General features: G+C 39.7%; 4 protein-coding genes across 4 annotated transcripts; 2 read left to right on the plus strand and 2 right to left on the minus strand.

The window, feature by feature from the left end:
• Positions 1-1,861, plus strand: si:ch211-140b10.6 (uncharacterized LOC107382871). The gene is made up of 3 exons (XM_015955211.3): positions 1-171; positions 503-577; positions 1,014-1,861. The coding sequence occupies exons 1-3, from the start codon at positions 146-148 to the stop codon at positions 1,363-1,365; spliced, it is 453 nt and encodes a 150-aa protein (XP_015810697.1). The 5' UTR covers positions 1-145; the 3' UTR covers positions 1,366-1,861.
• Positions 1,862-2,002: 141 nt separating this feature from the next.
• On the plus strand, positions 2,003-5,549 carry pdx1 (pancreatic and duodenal homeobox 1). Its single transcript, XM_015955209.3, has 2 exons — positions 2,003-3,357; positions 4,232-5,549. The coding sequence occupies exons 1-2, from the start codon at positions 2,991-2,993 to the stop codon at positions 4,606-4,608; spliced, it is 744 nt and encodes a 247-aa protein (XP_015810695.1). The 5' UTR covers positions 2,003-2,990; the 3' UTR covers positions 4,609-5,549.
• On the minus strand, positions 5,460-6,605 carry urad (ureidoimidazoline (2-oxo-4-hydroxy-4-carboxy-5-) decarboxylase). The gene is made up of 2 exons (XM_015955210.3): positions 6,016-6,605; positions 5,460-5,928 (listed from the first exon to the last, which is right to left on the minus strand). Exons 1-2 carry the CDS (start codon positions 6,188-6,190, stop codon positions 5,579-5,581), a joined length of 525 nt encoding a protein of 174 aa, XP_015810696.1. The 5' UTR covers positions 6,191-6,605; the 3' UTR covers positions 5,460-5,578.
• A 168-nt stretch (positions 6,606-6,773) lies between these two features.
• flt3 (fms related receptor tyrosine kinase 3) lies at positions 6,774-16,177 on the minus strand. Its single transcript, XM_015955212.3, has 23 exons — positions 16,079-16,177; positions 14,775-14,812; positions 14,090-14,156; positions 13,483-13,588; positions 13,250-13,374; positions 12,838-13,007; positions 12,573-12,714; positions 12,322-12,490; positions 11,860-11,960; positions 11,680-11,779; positions 11,415-11,605; positions 11,225-11,328; positions 10,998-11,130; positions 9,673-9,777; positions 9,487-9,597; positions 9,263-9,410; positions 9,047-9,150; positions 8,846-8,967; positions 8,440-8,562; positions 8,242-8,353; positions 8,052-8,151; positions 7,796-7,901; positions 6,774-7,649 (listed from the first exon to the last, which is right to left on the minus strand). Exons 1-23 carry the CDS (start codon positions 16,110-16,112, stop codon positions 7,467-7,469), a joined length of 2,694 nt encoding a protein of 897 aa, XP_015810698.3. The 5' UTR covers positions 16,113-16,177; the 3' UTR covers positions 6,774-7,466.
• Positions 16,178-16,562: the final 385 nt, after the last annotated feature.

Below are 16,562 nucleotides of genomic sequence, written 5' to 3' on the forward strand. Positions count from 1 at the left end.
ATTGCTCCGGGCAGCTAAAAACAGGGTCCGCGATTGAAGGACCTCTCGGCGAAGTGAACAAGAAATGCCTCGTAAATTAACGTAAATTTATAGGTTTTATTAGGTTTTTATTTATTTGTAAGAGTTTTTGTGTGATTAAGACGCAATGGCGGAAGAAAATGAGCTAGAAAAGTGAGTAAATGTATCTTTATTAACTTCCGTCTGAACACATTTGCAGACATTTTCCCTCTAAAATGTAACGCTGCGGAAAAACAGTCTGTTAGTAGTTCTGATCTGAGTTGTTTACTGTATTTAAAGTTGACTTGTTGACTCTAGCTGCCTGTTGTGTGTAGTTTCAGGTCGGCATAAGTAGCGAGTCCAATCTGGTGATGAGACTCATTTCGGGTCAAACAAGGACACGTCCGCTTTACTTTCATCTTATATTTCTTGTACATCTGCTCAGAATTTCTGTCCTGTTTGTCTCATGACTCATTCTCCTGGTTCTGGGTCCGGTTCCGTCTAGGCGCGCCGTGGAGGAGCTCCTGAGGGAGACTGACAGAGCCCGGGTGAGAGCAGAGACCATGGGTCCTGCAGGATGGTGAGCTCTGAAATATCTCTGACCCTCTCATGTGGATTGGCTTTCTTTCTTTTCTTTTTTCTTTTTGGATAATTACTTAGTGTCTAGTATTATTTTAAATATTAGATTATTTTGCTCATGTTCTCATTAAACCATCTGAACACACCACGTGTCTTCCTAAAAATGTTAGTTTTGCACTAAAAGTTATCTTATCTGTTGGTATTTTAATTTGAGGTCTTATATCATATATATACATTAAAGGTTTTTTTGGGGCATTTCAATCGTATGTGTGAAAATTTCTTATTTAGCCTCTTTATTCTATAGTTAAAGGGATAAAACACCCACAAAAGTCATGTTGCTGAAGTCTGATTGAATCTGTGAAATTAAATTTCTTCTTTCGGCATCAACTGCTGGATTTTTCTGGATCTGTGTCTGATGTTTGTGGATTTTTCTCCAGGTTGAAGTGTCCTCTACAGAGCACCAACAAACGCTTCTTACTCAACACCCTGCGCTCCACGGGCCTGCACCGGCGCACAGAGGAACCCCAAGCCAAATGTTCCTCCACAAGAGGACGCCTTCGGAGCGAGTCCCCGGACAGACAGCGTGACCGCAGCAGAACGCCTCCGCCTGATCACAGGAATACTGGCGGCCCCTCGGATCATAAACGTCCTCACATGGACCGCCGCACAAGTCGAGATAAGAGGCCGGACAGAGATAAGGACAGACGCAGCAGACACCAAGACGACAGAGACCGGAAACATGCCGATGGACAGAAAAGAGACAAAAAAAGACGGATTCAGACTTCATGAATGGACCGGCTTTGTTTTTAGTCTCAGGAGCTCATAACCGACTGAGAGGTGCTGCTGTTTGCTTTGTGTTTAAAAGAGAAAAACTTTATTTAAAATATCATTTTACAGAGAAATAGAGTGAGTTTTGTCTCTTTGGACGTACTGGTAGATTATTTTCTTTTTTCCCAATAAAATGCAACAGAATGAGGTCAAACAGTCTCTCTCGTGACTCATGATGAGGTGTAACCGTGTTCGTCACAGGAGGGGGACCTAATCTCTATTATAACGCCATTACTATTCATCACGTGTCATGATGTTTACATAGGCCACGCTGCTGTCGCCACAGAGTAAGCATGTTTTATCATTTTTTGACATGCCGTCAAAAACTGGTTTGTTACTCAATGAAAAAGCTAAAAAACATTTCATTTATTTTGTTTCAGGAACAATCTGTTGATTTTGTGTGATTGTCCTCACTTTGAGATGGCAGATGGCCATTAAATCTTTCCATTTTTTCTGACTCCACTGTCTTTTATTATTTCTACAACTTTACAGGGACGAAAGTGTCTGATTCTGATTGCCTCCCTTCTTAACGGGCAACACGCCTCATAAATCACATATGGAACAGCCTGGGTTAACAATTTCCTTCCTCTTTACAACAATGATCAAATATAAAGGCCATTAGGCCATATTGCAGGGGGGTGTTTTGCATAGAAATGGCTCACCTGGACTTTATTGCACCGTTGAGTGCTGCCATTAAGATTCATTGGAAAGTGCTATAATTGCTTTTGAAGATCTGAGTGCAAATAGTCTATCGAAGCTGCGCAGACTATCAAAATAAAAGCCGGCTCGTCCCGCGTGACAAACATGCGTCTGAAAGTCGTGCGTAAAAGGCCGTGGAGACGCGCGCTCCAAACGCGCACGGCGGTTAATTGAGTTCAGTTGGTCTCTTCATGATAATTGACTAACCAAGAGGGCTATTGTTAAATGGGGCGAGGACACACAAAGATTAATGGCCAGCAAACACGAGGAGAGTGCAGCAGAGTTGTGTTTGTCGTCGCCAAGGTTTTTTTTATCGTCTGAGGCAGCGCGCGCAAAAATGGTGTTAAATGATGCATTTAGAAAAGTGTAATGGACAGATTTAAACGTCAGAAAGAGCTGGACTAAAATAAAAGGCTGTGGAAACTAAGGTGTGTTTCCAAGACAACGGGTGCCTTATCTCGCAGGTCAACCCAATGTTTGCACCCATAGTATCGATTTACAAGACTCATATTCGCATAAAATGTCGATTGCTTCCATGTCTGTGGACGAGAGTCCTGCGTGAAGAAAGTATCCAAATTTTTGTTGTTCCACTCGGAGTTGGTGTATGTGAACGTTTTGGCACCGATTTTACGCACTGCTCTGTTCAACTCAGGGGGAAAAGCTGCAGAATATCATGGAAACTGGGCGCTGTCATTCCGAGCAAACACTGGAGCCAATGAATTGGGCGCCTTGGGGTCACATGATGTCTGAGTGACACACCTGTGTGGAGCAGGGGCCTTGCAGTTGCGCCACAGGTGGAGCCGAAGGTCCACACCGAGGAAGGGCGGCAGGAACAGGGTGCATGTCCGCGTCTAACGCCCCCCTGTAACCTCCGCTCCTCTCCAGCCATGAATCGAGAAGATCAATTCTACCCCTCTCAGGTGTTTAAAGACTCCTGTGTCTACCAGAGACCACAGGGGGAGGACTACAGCCCTCCACCCTGCCTCTACATGAGCAGACCCGTGCACTCCGTCTACACACCGCCGGCCTTGGGAGCCCTGGAGCAGGCCAGCCTGGACATCGCCCCCACTTACAGTGTGCCCATGCGGGAGGATCCAGGTGTGCCACAGCTGCACCACCCGCAGGGGCTCCAGCTGTCCCCGCTCCAGAATCTGGGTTATGGAGACACGGGAGATCAGAACAGATACCAGCTTCCTTTTCCCTGGATGAAGACCACTAAATCCCATTCACACACCTGGAAGGGACAGTGGACAGGTAAGCCCTCTGTGCCTGAAGGACATTTAGATGTGGACACTAAATATTTATAACTTTAACGGACTCTCCTGGGCCTGCATGTGGTGGTACGAGCTCCCCACAAAAACCCAACAGGCTCAAACAAAAGCTTTTCATTAACATTAAAACACAAACTTCAAATGTTATTTTATAAAGCAAATTAAAATAAAACTCTATGGACTAAATGGAAAATGTTTCAGATTAAAAGGCTTTTTTATCCGGGATCTTTTGACTAATGACGAGTTAGAAAAGTGACAAAATTTTCAAATCAAATTCAGATGTGATTTCAATACTAAAATTATAAAAAGCTTTAATTGTCACATTTGAAAAAAATTAACACATTTGTAGCTTATAAATTGATTCAGTTACATGAAATTAATCTGGATTTTTTTATATTTATGTGCTGATTGTGACTTTCTAAAATGAACTAGTTTTTTAGTTTAAAATTGCACAAAAGAAAAAAAAATCATGAAATATTTAATTGCTGCTAAAAAGTTGTGTGTGTGTGTGTGTGTGTGTTTAGATAATTTCACTTGCCTTTAATGTTTCAATGAACAGAAAAAAACTGATTCGAGGTCTCTATTTACGTTAAAGGAAAAATAATAAATTAAAAGGTTTTATAAGGGCAAACCGTGACAAGAACTTAGTCACGCTTTTATTTATTTATTGCTGCAGGAAATAAATTATGATAAATTAAAGTTGAACTTTTAATAGTTCTCAAATGGATGAAGTTGACTTTCTTTTCGCATTAAAATATTTTGGGTAATTCTTTATTATTTTTATGGATCTTTTTATCCAAACAAACTCAAACGGAATAAAAGTTGTTCAAACTCATCAGGACTCTTCATGGTTTCAGGGTCCTACGTGGTGGCTGAGGCTGAGGAAAACAAGCGCACGCGGACGGCCTACACGCGCGCGCAGCTGCTGGAGCTGGAGAAGGAGTTCCTGTTTAACCGCTACATCTCGAGGCCCCGGCGCGTGGAGCTCGCGCTCACCCTCAGCCTCACCGAGCGCCACATTAAGATCTGGTTCCAGAACCGGCGCATGAAGTGGAAGAAGGAGGAGGACCGGAGGAGGGCGAGGATCTCCGACCCAGACCAAGACTCCTCCATCACCTCCGGGGACCAAGGAGAGTCCGCAGGGGGGGTGTCCTCCACTAACGGACCTCACACCACCACACCCCCCTTGTCCCCGCTGCACGGCTCGGCTTTGTCCGCAGTATCCAGGGAATAAACTCAAGACTGCAGCCTAGGAATGCTTTTATTTTTCATCTTCTAAAGGAGGAGGGCCTGTCAGTCCTCTCAACCATCTGGGAACTGTGACGTCGTAATCGCGCCACCATGAAAGGAGAGACTCAGGAGGAACTGTCCAAATGTCAAAAGGACCAAATAAGTCAGCCCTTTAGTCTCAATTAATCAATTTCACTATTATATGTTATTTTTATGAGTATCCAATGTGTTTGCTGATTAAACTAAAAAATAGGAGGCATTTGTTGACCACGTGCAGTCTTTTGGCTACTTCCTTTGATCCTTCACAATAAGAGTCTGAAACAGGAACTTGTACCTCAAAACAGCTGACGTTTCTAAAAAGTTTATAATTACTGTTTTGCTGGAAAACGAAATATTTTATAACCTTCAAATGTTTTGAGACACATAGAGACTCTTATTGTGAAGGGTTACTTGAGTTTTTCTGTGGATGCAGCAGAACCATGCACTCAAAAGCACACCCTTGGTTATAATAATAATAATAATAATAATAATAATAATAATAATAATAATAATAATAATAATAATAATAATAATTTGAACAAATACAGTCGTTTTCAGCAGTATAGATTTCCTTCCTCAGTTAGGAAAATAACTTTATTGTGCAAATATTTGCCTTTTATTTACTTTTTTCATGTCTCATTGCTGGATTTCAGATGGGCTAACCTTTTATGCTTTGAAGTAGTTTGAACACCAGAGGGCATCAAGAGACAACAAACACAGGCTGAACTTTTACCCCCTAATCAAATCCACCAACCGGGAGGTTTTATTCATATCAACAGTGTATTTTTAAGGTTTGTGTTGATGCTTAATCCCAGATTTCACTCTGTTGTAAATGTTTTATTAATAATTGGTTCAATGACACACATTTATTATTAATAAAATCAAAGAATTTATCACAAAGTGTAACTTTGACACCAGCTGTATAAACTTCAGATTTATAATTTATGTGGAGCATCGGGAAGCACGAGAGCCTGGAGACGCAGGCGGAGGATCTTCTTTACCTCCTCGATGCCACGCGCGCTCTCTGCCGCGCGCGTGTTGAGGCAACGCTCGGACAGCTCGCGCACGATGTTCGCCTTGTCGTTCAACCGGACGCAGATGACAAACGGGAACCCGAACCGCTGCTTGTACTCCTCGTTAAGCCGTGCCACGCGCGAGGCTTCCGCCGAGCTCAGCGCGTCCATTCCGGCACGCGCCTGCTCCTCGCGCGAGTCCGGGGACAACGTTCCGCTCTGGAGGTCCCTGCCTGCAAGGTCCGGGTGACACCTGAGGATCCCCTCTTTACCTGGACACACGTCACAACCCGTTACTTCTCTATAGTCGGTCAGTCAAATCCATCACGTGGTTCAAAGATGTCCAACACAATTCTCACCCGCTTCTGGAAGAGCATCGATAAACTCATTAATGGCTGCCTCTAACAAACTTAAGCTCACAAAGGGACGCTTGGTCCACACAGCGGCGGCTACAAGTGGACACTTCTCCACCACGTTTCCAAAAAGATTCACAAAATCTTCATAAGGGAGAGCGTTCACCGCTGAGATGTCCATTCTGTCTCTGGGACGTTTTATGACCTTTGGACATTTTTTTAAACACGGGTAAACGCACTTGTGGACACGCAGAACAGCCCCCGCGTGTCTGACTGTGGTTAATGTTTTCTCTACTATCAAATCAATTCTGATTTTAAAAGGACCCTCGAAGGTAATTCTGGTCTTTGTCGCCACCTAGCGGAGGAGTTGAGCGCAGCAGGTCAGAGCATCCTTACCTGCTTCAATATGCTTTCCTTCCCATAATGTGAGAGGCGCACGTTAATAAAATAAACAACCAAACAAAAATAATGACAACTAAAATTAAGAAATTAAGTGCGAAAAATATTAAAAAAAATACACCACGTGTAATTTCAGTAAAATATATATCATATTTCCATGTTACAGTGCGAGAATTTTCAACTAGTGCAAATACAGGACAATTATTTAATATATATAAGCCAAGAAAACAGTTTTGCATAAATCTACTTTATCTTCAAAGCATCCAGTGACGTTTTAATGCAGGGTTGATAAAATTTGTAAGTGTACAAAATAAAGACAACAAACATAGATTGGTTAATTTAAAGACAATGCATGTTTCAGCTCTTTGTATTGCTTTACCTTTTCTTTATTTCTAATGCTTTTTCAGACACTTTTCATGTTTTGTATATATTTTATTTTTTAGGCTTTCTTGTCTTTTTTGTCTTACACTGTGCAGCATCCTCCTTTATGCGTGGCTAAATCAAATACAGGAAGCTCAAAAGACAGCAGGTGTGATAGTGACCAAAACCCTGAGAACTATTGGCTAACATCAATTTAAATAACTAAAAAAATACATATGGCCTGTTTTATACAGTTATTTAACACAGTATCACCTTCAAATACAAAAACAATCAAATCTATACTGAGTTTGAAATACTGTTGGCGATGTTTGACATTTTATTACCAATGATGGATTGATATTTAATCAGTTTTGTGTGCAAAATTGATCTTTTACCAGAATAATTTGATATTAATGGAGAGAAAGCTACATATTTACAGTTTGAGAATACACATGACGGCTACTTTTTAAGCCACTGAGCTGCACAGAGTCATGTAAAATTCTCACATCTTTAGCTCAGGTTATTCAAAATGCAAAATAAGTGCTACATGCAGTATTTTTCATTGAATAAAGTATAAACAAGAGATTGTAATATTTGTAAAATAATATTAAGCCCAATCCTTTTGATGAGTATTACAAGATATTGAGTATTTCCTTTTTATTCTTTAAAGATAAAATAGCTTGAAGCTTAAAAATGGATCATTCTGCACCAGATGGTTTCAGAGGCTCCTCCTCATCCACCACAGTTCCTGAATTTGGCACGTTGGTTGTGCAGTAATCGTTGGGCGTTCCCGACTTGTTGTTGCTTTGTTTTTCCAAGGCGCAAATGTCAGTGATGGTCGATGTGTTCTGGTAAATCTTGTCAAGCATGTTGTGGTAGAGCTGAAAAAAAAACACCCAAACAAACAAAATCTGAAAAGCTTGATCATGACATTTCCAAATGAGCTTGCCTTATGAAGATGGAAGTGTTTAAATTTTAAATGGAGTTTTATTAAAGAGTATTACATTGACTTTAGGCTGTACAGTACCTTCTCCTCTCTGCCTGTCAGCTGATCACACATGAAGGACACCAACTTGGAGAAAGATGGGCGGTCGGAGGGATTCAGAGCCCAACAGCTGCACATCACTTTGTACCTGGAGTAGTTTCATTTATGTTAACAAAAAGTGCTATACCAATATTTCTGTAAAATTAGTTGTTCTCCAATAACTTCCTTCATTGAAGATCCATAAATAAGCAATCCGTATATTGCAACCATTCTCTGCTCCCAGTGTGATGACACCTACACAGAGTCGTTGGCGTAGTAGGGTTGCTCCATCTTAAATCCTCTTTCGATCATTGAGTAGAACGTGGCATCCACCTTTATACCCGGGTACGGAGTAACACCTGGGAGCAATTGTTTATTATCATATAAAAGTTTGCAGTGTGATAAAATCCTATTAAGGTACTTTATTATTTATTTTTTTAGTAAAATACCAAGTGAGAAGATCTCCCAGAGCAGAATGCCATAAGCCCAGATGTCACTCTTCATGGTGTACATCCCCTGGAAGATGCTCTCTGGAGCCATCCACTTCACTGGCAGACGCACCTGAAAGACGATGAGTTACCAGAGTTAAGAAGAAAAGAAAAAAAAAAACCTGAAACGAACATCCTACCAACGACCATGCTACGTACGTTTCCTCTCACTACATAGTTGGAGTCATTGTCGATGTCCCGAGCCAGACCAAAGTCGCCGATCTTCACCAGCCTGTTTTTTGTCACCAACACATTTCGAGCTGCGAGATCCCGATGGATACACTACAGACGCCAGCAACAATCACACAGCACTATTATTTAAATAATTTACTTCACTTGCTGTAATCGATTTAACTAAATAATAGACAAAAGGATGTTTGGTGTCATAAACGGTATAAATGGACATTTTATTCATAGTTTTATGTCAGTGAAAAATGTCAAATAACACAAACAAAATCAGCCATTGAGAAGTAAAATTAGTCATTTTATCTTCACAAGATTATTTTAAACATTGTAGTGGATAAAAATCTAATAATTAAAAGACGAAACCCTGTTTAGCTCCTACGTTTTTGGAGGAGAGGAACTCCATGCCTTTGGCCACTTGGAAGGCAAAACTGAGGAGGTCTTCAAAGGTCAGGGCCTGCAGCTCTTCATCAGGATCGTCTCCAGCATCAAAGATTTCTGGATCTGTAAGCACGTCCAGACATAAAGCTCTCAGTGTCCTGTCACCCAGCCTTTAGACAGATCCCATTTTTGGAGGTATCACCTTCCATGTCTTTGTAGTTGTGGGTGAGGAGGGAGCTGTCCTCCTGTCCCCCGGTGGTGGTGCTGTGCATGGGCATGTAGCTGTCCACTGACGTTATTAACTCACTGAGAACACACAACAACAAACATCACCCTGTTACTTCTTTACTGTTTGTAAAACAGTTACCGGTTTAATGATATTACGCAACATCTATCCTTCGGGTGCCGGTGCTCCTACCAGGAGTTTTTCTGGTTGTGGTACAGGCTGCTGAAACGATCCTTGCTAAAGGCATCCGTCACAGACTTGTGATAACGGTCGCTGTTCTTCTTCAGGAAGTTCAGCAGGTCTCCATAGCAACAGTACTGGAAAATCAGGTAGATTGGTCCTACGTGGGGGGTTTATTGATAGTTTTATGACATCACATCCTGCTCACATGGCGAACTGACACTCAGCTAGCACACCTGTTTCAGTACAAGCCCCGAGGAGGTTAACGATGTTGCTGTGATGACCGATGTGAGTCAGCATCTTCAGCTCAGACATCAGAGCCTCCTTCTCCACTGACTGGTGCTTTTCTGCAGTCAAACATGAGATCCTTAACTAACAGCCACTCTGATGCTCCACATCAGACTTGGAGAGCAAACGCTGACCTTTCAGCATCTTTACAGCCACCTGCTGTGAGACTGCAGGCTTGTTGATGCCGTAAGCTGTAGCCTGAACCACCATGCCAAAAGCTCCAGAGCCCAGTTCTTTACCTGTCAAGTATAGGCAGTACACATTTGCCTATTGAGTTATCCTGATACTGTACACAGCTGTATATAAGGGTATCTAGCTTCAGGCAGTCTTAGGGTGCCTAAGTCTCCTCCCTTTCCGGTCGGCTCATGGGTCCCCGGAAGAAGGAAAAAATGAATGCAAGTCAACAAGGCTAAAAACTCCATTTTCTAGTCCGCTTTGCCTTACACCCTGGATCACACATATGTCGTACTGCTATTTAAATGAAAGGTAAGGATGTGTGTTTTGATCACGCCAGTCACGTACTTTGAGATTCATCAGATTGTAAAAGTTCGTAATTAGCACGACTACAAATCAGACGTCGGTACGTCGCATATTTGACGTCACCACAGAATCTCCTCTTCCCTAGCATAGCTGCTACTTAGCACACGGCCAGATTTATGGTTCTTTCCTTCTGATGGAAGGATTTGAAGTTCGCTGAACTTACAGCCATTTTCCCTCAGTTTTCTCCGTGTCTGGTTCGATGACGTCACTTTGGTGAAGCGCATTTGGAGTCCTGGACTCATTTTCACACAAAACCTAAAATACTGTTTCCCCCCATTTGAAAATAAGCGCATTCTTGGTATCAAAATGTGTCTTTAAAATTCACAAACCATGAAATTCATGGCACATAACAAGCGGAATTAGAAAATAACGTTTTTAGCCCCGTTGACTTGCATTCATTTTTTCGTTCTTCAGGGACCCATGGTTCAGAAGTAGATGGAAGTGACTTGGGCTTCCTATGGAGCCATTCAAGAGAAACTGGCCAATCAACATGCAGCTAGTTTAATTCTCATGTCCTGGCCAAGTGGGTGTGGTCAAACAGTCTTCAAGTGGCTTTGTTGTGGGGTTGTGCTTGGCCATTTATCAGGGCTCCTGGGTCATTGTGAGCTCCAACAAAGAGCAGTTTCTAACCGCTAAAAGTTCTGACCAAGAACCTCTTTAACATTTCAGTCACAATTGCCATGTCGAATAAAAAAAAAGTTTGTAAAATAATATTTTGTTTAAAATTCTGACAGCTGTTTTAAGATGGGAACAGTAAACTTTCATCTTAGCTGCACTTAAACTAGCCTTTAGCTTATCAGTCCTGGTAGAGAAAAACATTCTTTCACACTTTAAAATGTCTGAAATCTTCTTTAAAGAGAAAGAACGCTCAAATTTCTAAGCAGTTACTGTGTTATTATTGTAAATAGGAGACTCGTACCAAGTTTGAGGTTCTCTCTGGGAAACTCCCATTTTTTGTCGTACTGAAAATCTTTAAAGTTGATGTAGATGTAATCGTTGTCATTGGGTCCAACCATCTGGACCATCTGAAGCTGAGGCTGGTACTTAGGTTTCTGTGGGACACACACACACATTTTAACATCTAGCTTAATGTGTTTATTTATCTTTGTTTATTTGTTTGTTTTCTACCAATGAGACGATACACACCTTCTTTTTGATGTAGTAAATGAACAGCACTATGACCACTCCCAGAGCCAGGAGCAGAACACAAGCGCTGACTTTCAGCAGGAGAAACACATTATCATCAGGAGCTGGAGGATTTAAAACATGTGAATGCAGCAACTGTCAGTCACACCAACGTTGTACTCACACCATCAAGTGACAAACTTCAAGCTACCTTTGGGGATAATCGCCGGCTCAATCACTAACTTCCAGGTGTCGCACCAGGAGCCGAGTGAGTTTGTCAAACAAAACCTCAAGTGATCTCCGAGGACCAAGTCTCGATCCACAAAGCTGGTGATTTTCTTGTTGCAGAAGTTGTCTGATCGATTTTCCTTCTTAATGACATTCCAGGATTCATTATGATTACTGTAGCGACACAAAGAGCTTTCCTAACCCGAACCGAAGGACTCAGAGCTGAGCAGATGTGAAGGCGGTCCTACCTTTGGTTGCAAGACGTCCATGTGAACTCTGCTGGGAAGGGACTCACAGTTTCACAGTGAAATTCATTGTTTATTTTGTTGAATTTAAAAGTAGGTGTTTCTGTAATAGAATCATTAGATCATAAGTGCAGAAAATGTTTAATTCTAACAAAGGATTTAACAACAAAACAAGCTGTTTACCTGCAACACAAACTGTGATGTTCTTTGTTTCAGGTGCTCCTCCAGCCTCCAGGTGTAACCTATAAACCCCCGATGTGAGGGAGTCACAAAGCTTCACCACCCTGAGAAAACAGAGCCAACAAATCTGTCTTATATTCACATTTCATCTAACCCTTTTATAGACGTGATTCTCCATCAGTGGCGTCCCCAAGGGGTGGCCAGGGGTGGCCATGGCCACCCCTAGAAAATTGCTGGCCACACCCAAGAAAGACCAGTGTTCTTTAATAAGTCATGTTACTGTTCAAACAAACCATAGATGTATTTACGTTTCTTATGAAAATAAATAAAGGAGCATTTATTGCACCACCACAGGCTAAGCTTTCAGAGTTACCACAAGGATCAATTATGTGTGCCATCCCAAAAGTTTGTCTGACCCCATGGACACCCCTATGAAACTTTTCTGGGGGCATCACTGTTCTCTACCTGGGCTGTGTTACCACTTGGTCCATGGTACATTTAGTCGTGTGTCCATCAGGAGTTTCCCAGTAGCAGCGCTGGAGCTCGGGGTGGTAGAAAACATCTGCTGTCAGACAGGTGCCGTTCTTTTTTGTCACAATCCAGTCATCCAGCTTAGAAGAGAGAAACCTTTTACCTGAGGAGATTTGAAAATTACTAATAAAGATCTAGGAACATAAGTTTCTATAATGAATGGAGAGATGTTGACCTCTACTGACCTGTAACCAGAACGCTAACAGATTTGTTTTTATTGGGTGAACTGCTGCAGGTGTACGTTCCGCTGTGTGACTCATTAAGCTGTCTGAAGTAAACATACTTCATGTTGCTTTCGTATATGTCATCCTCTTTGATGCACATCACCTGGAGGAAAACCAAAAAAATGTTTATTATGAGCCAATCCTGGATTTCAGGTTAACGATCACTAACGTTGGTTTATTTTATACGAGAATCAAAGAAGGTCTGGTAAATCAGGTGATGCTGTACCTGGTCTTCTTGATCTTGACATTTTATTAATGCAGGGTTGAGAACCTCCCCATCCTTTTCCCACTTAAAAGCAGCTTGTTCAGCCTTTGTTCTGCAGCGAAGCACTAAAGTATCTCCGGGGCTCACCATCACTTCAGAAAACTCATTTTTCTTTGAAACGGAGTCTAAATCTGAAACACATCAAGGGTTTGAATCAGCAATCTCAGGAATATTCAGGAATTAAAAATAAAATAAATCTATCACGCTTTTAGAGCAAATAAAAACAAGTAAATAAATAAATAAATAAATAAATACTATTTAGAAAACAATCCAGAGATAAATTCAGTTTTCACTCATTTTTGCATGTTTTCCCTGCTGATAATTTTCTCTTGTTTGATTATTTAATTTGATATAATTTAATGTGTTTAGTTACCATAGTCATACAGCTGGGTGCATTCATCTCCTTCATCGTTTGTGGCACAACACATCACTCCTATTTTATACAGTTTAGAAGCTGAAAAATCCCCTCCAGGAAGTTTCTCCTTATCCCCAGTCAACCTAAAACAGAACATTATTGATTTGTCTCAGTTTCAGGTCGTTTTGATGAAGTGATTTTGCTAACCAAGTAAACATGAGTGTGTAATGCTTCAGTGGAGGATATCTTACTTAAACCATTCAGTCTTGGTCCCTGGAGAGCCGACGCACGAGATAAAAGGAGAACTGGTTTCTCTAGAGAAAGACTTCAGTAACAGTCGTGGCTTTGTGGGACGTTCTAGAAACAAAAAGAAAAATAATGTTTTTGCCTGTTAGCTAAATACTATCATTGGTCAACATGATTCAGTAAAAGCAATTGTTTTAAATCAGAGAATTTTATTAAAGATCAAGTTCAATTGTTTTTTGACACGTTAGCCATGTTCTCTAGAATAAACCAATGCCTTGTGAGTCGATCTCTGTGGGCAAAAAAGCTCTTGTAGTAAAAGAAGAGAGGTGAGCAGAAAACAACTGGATTTATAAATAAATAAATAAATAAATCTTATGTCTTATTTTCTTATACTTGGGACATCTGGCCTCTGATTGGTTAACAGCAGCATGATTCTACTACTGACTCGGTTTGCTTTGCATCGTTGATGTTTTATCTCCACAAATATCACAAGCCTGGAGGAGTTCTGCCATGTGATGGAATTGCTAATGCTAATGGTTAGCTTCTGCTAGCTGAGACATGCTCTGCTTTCTCCTGAATGCTAAATCAACAGGAGGACCATGAGTTTCTTACCAACAGACAGCCTGATGCTGACAGGACTGGATGCATTCAGAGAAGCAGCTGGGACGATGTGGTCCACCTGAGAGGAACAACATCCCACTCTGAGTGGCGTTAGAGGGTAAAACTGTATTTATGTGTTTGACAAACTCATGCAGAGAGTTTTTATCTGGACTTACAGACACAAAGAATTTGGTCTTGGGTGGTATTTTTTTAATAAAGGTGCAGAAAAGGGATGACTCTTCTATGTTGAAGTGAGTTTTTGTGGAAAGGTTATGAACAATCATTACCATTAAATGGCCTCAGTTTGGAGAAATAAAGATGAATTTGGATTTGGATTGATGAGCTAACTGCTAGTCTGAGTAGGGCCAAAATCAAAAGGATGAATGTGGATGCTATTAGCTTTTTAAACAGTTTTCTTTTTACAAAGGAACTGATCTGTTTTAATGTCAATACTTAACAAAGTGACAACTTAAGAAACATACAAATTTTAGTTGAGCTGGTCCTGTTTCCTTATCCATGCCTCACTCTGCTCTGTGGTTTGCCTGTTATGGTTTATAGTAATTTCAAAAAACCACATTTGTTGCGCAAAACCAACTTCATGAACGTGTGATGGCAGCTGAAATGTAGTTCAGAACTTTAGCATTTCTCAGTCAAAAATAAAGTCTTTCAGACTAACACATTTTAAATTTGCTCTTACCTTAGAGCAGAACGCTTTAGTAGCACACAGCAGAACAGCTTGAAAAATAGAAAATATGCACTTTGATTTAAACTTTAAACATATTTTAATCTAAAAAAAAATGGAAGAAAGATACATTTTACACCAGGGCTCGCTCGACTAATATCATTATTCTTTTTTTTCCCAAACAGATACTAATGATGACAGATTTTTCAGACTAAAGTTACAAATCATATTTAGATGGTTTACTTTTTATAATGACATTTTCTGTAAATAAATTCTTATATTATTGCTCTTCATTCTATATATTCATAACAAATAAATGCAATCATGAAATTAACCATTAACCAGGATTCTCTAGTTTATCTTAATATATAATAAAGATTAAATTGGAATACATTCATGTGTGACTTTTTCATAAAAACAAAATCAATGAAGTTACAAATAAAATCAGATCTCAACATTTAAATATGAAACTTTTACTGTGTCACACATTATATGACTTATTTGCTTGTCATACATTTCAGACGCTTTTAGCATTTTATGATTTTTCCTGTCAGTTTAAGGCAATACTACCAGTGGTACAAAACACCACACAATTATTTTATTTCGTGTATATATATATATATATATATATATATATATATATATATATATATATATATATATATATATATATATATATATACTGAATTAAAATAAAACAAAAATAGACATTTAATCAAAATGTTAAGCATTATTACGTATTATTATTTTTGTGTTTACTGTGATTTTACATTACATTAATCCTCCTGGTGCTGAAGATTTTTTTTATTTCCTCAGTGTGGGTTCCTACTTTGCTTTCTAGGCAAGAAAAATGGTCACTTAGGATATTTAGAAATTAATTTAAATGTAAGAACAGGTCAAAAGTGTCAGGAATTTACTTTTTTACATTGTTATACAGGATGTTTTTAAGATTAAAAAAAGATTAGTAAATTTTTAATTAATATCCTGCAATGGTTGAAAATATGAATCAGATTTATCTTTAATAATGACATTGTTTTAATCAAATTACCTAATCTGGATTAGATGTTATGGTAATTCCTCACATTTAAACATTACATTTTTCTTAAATTCAACACAGTAGAATACAACTTTAAATCAGATATCTTACATAGTCTTCACAAAAATCTCATAAATTATTAGAAAAGTGAAGAGCACACATTGAGAATATTTTTTAATGTTCAAAAAGTCTGATTCTACAGTCACAATTTCCAATGATTAACTTTTAAAATGCATTTTCAGCTTTCAACGTCATGAAAAGCTGTGTTTAAACACTCACGTACCTGCAGCTAGTGCACATCTGTTTCCCCGCACCATAATGCTTGCACTCTGTGCCTGGTTTCTCAGCGCAAACAGTGAAACTGCAGCGCACTAAGTGTGCGGGGATCTTTTTAAAGAGAGGAAGTCTTAGAAATAGTCACGCCTATTTGCTCAAAACAACCAAAACATTAGCACCATAGAAATAATTTGAGATGGCAAAATGTATTATTATATGTTGCCATGCGATAAATACAGACATGCAAAAGAAGAGGTATTTTTTTGCAGGAAATAGGAAAATAAATATGTTTGCATAATCGCTATAAGTATATGTATGCTTTTTAAAATTTGTCTCAAAACATGCATATGTGAAACATTGTATTTAGAATAAAACATTTAATTAAAGAAATTGTTTTCCTTTGTTCATGTCCTGAGTGAAACCTCGGTGGTTTCCAAAATTCCCAAAGTTTAGGGCCCGCCACTCGACTGCAGATCCTGCAGTGTTAAATG

The sequence above is a fragment of the Nothobranchius furzeri genome, chromosome 7 (genome assembly GCF_043380555.1).
Source record: "Nothobranchius furzeri strain GRZ-AD chromosome 7, NfurGRZ-RIMD1, whole genome shotgun sequence".
In the NCBI taxonomy this organism is placed as follows: Eukaryota; Metazoa; Chordata; class Actinopteri; order Cyprinodontiformes; family Nothobranchiidae; genus Nothobranchius; species Nothobranchius furzeri.

Excerpts from the sequence above, each read along its gene's own strand:
- si:ch211-140b10.6 (XM_015955211.3), top strand. The coding sequence starts at position 146 with ATGGCGGAAGAAAATGAGCTAGAAAA. Across the intron at positions 172-502 it reads GAAGAAAATGAGCTAGAAAA|GCGCGCCGTGGAGGAGCTCC; the intron begins GTGAGTAAATGT and ends GGTTCCGTCTAG. Across the intron at positions 578-1,013 it reads ACCATGGGTCCTGCAGGATG|GTTGAAGTGTCCTCTACAGA; the intron begins GTGAGCTCTGAA and ends ATTTTTCTCCAG.
- pdx1 (XM_015955209.3), top strand. The coding sequence starts at position 2,991 with ATGAATCGAGAAGATCAATTCTACCCCTCTCAGGTGTTTAAAGACTCC. Across the intron at positions 3,358-4,231 it reads CTGGAAGGGACAGTGGACAG|GGTCCTACGTGGTGGCTGAG; the intron begins GTAAGCCCTCTG and ends TCATGGTTTCAG.
- urad (XM_015955210.3), bottom strand. The coding sequence starts at position 6,190 with ATGGACATCTCAGCGGTGAACGCTCTCCCTTATGAAGATTTTGTGAAT. Across the intron at positions 5,929-6,015 it reads CGATGCTCTTCCAGAAGCGG|GTAAAGAGGGGATCCTCAGG; the intron begins GTGAGAATTGTG and ends ACGTGTGTCCAG.
- flt3 (XM_015955212.3), bottom strand. The coding sequence starts at position 16,112 with ATGGTGCGGGGAAACAGATGTGCACTAGCTGCAG. Across the intron at positions 13,375-13,482 it reads ACCAAGACTGAATGGTTTAA|GTTGACTGGGGATAAGGAGA; the intron begins GTAAGATATCCT and ends GTTCTGTTTTAG. Across the intron at positions 11,961-12,321 it reads CAAGTGGTAACACAGCCCAG|GGTGGTGAAGCTTTGTGACT; the intron begins GTAGAGAACAGT and ends CTGTTTTCTCAG.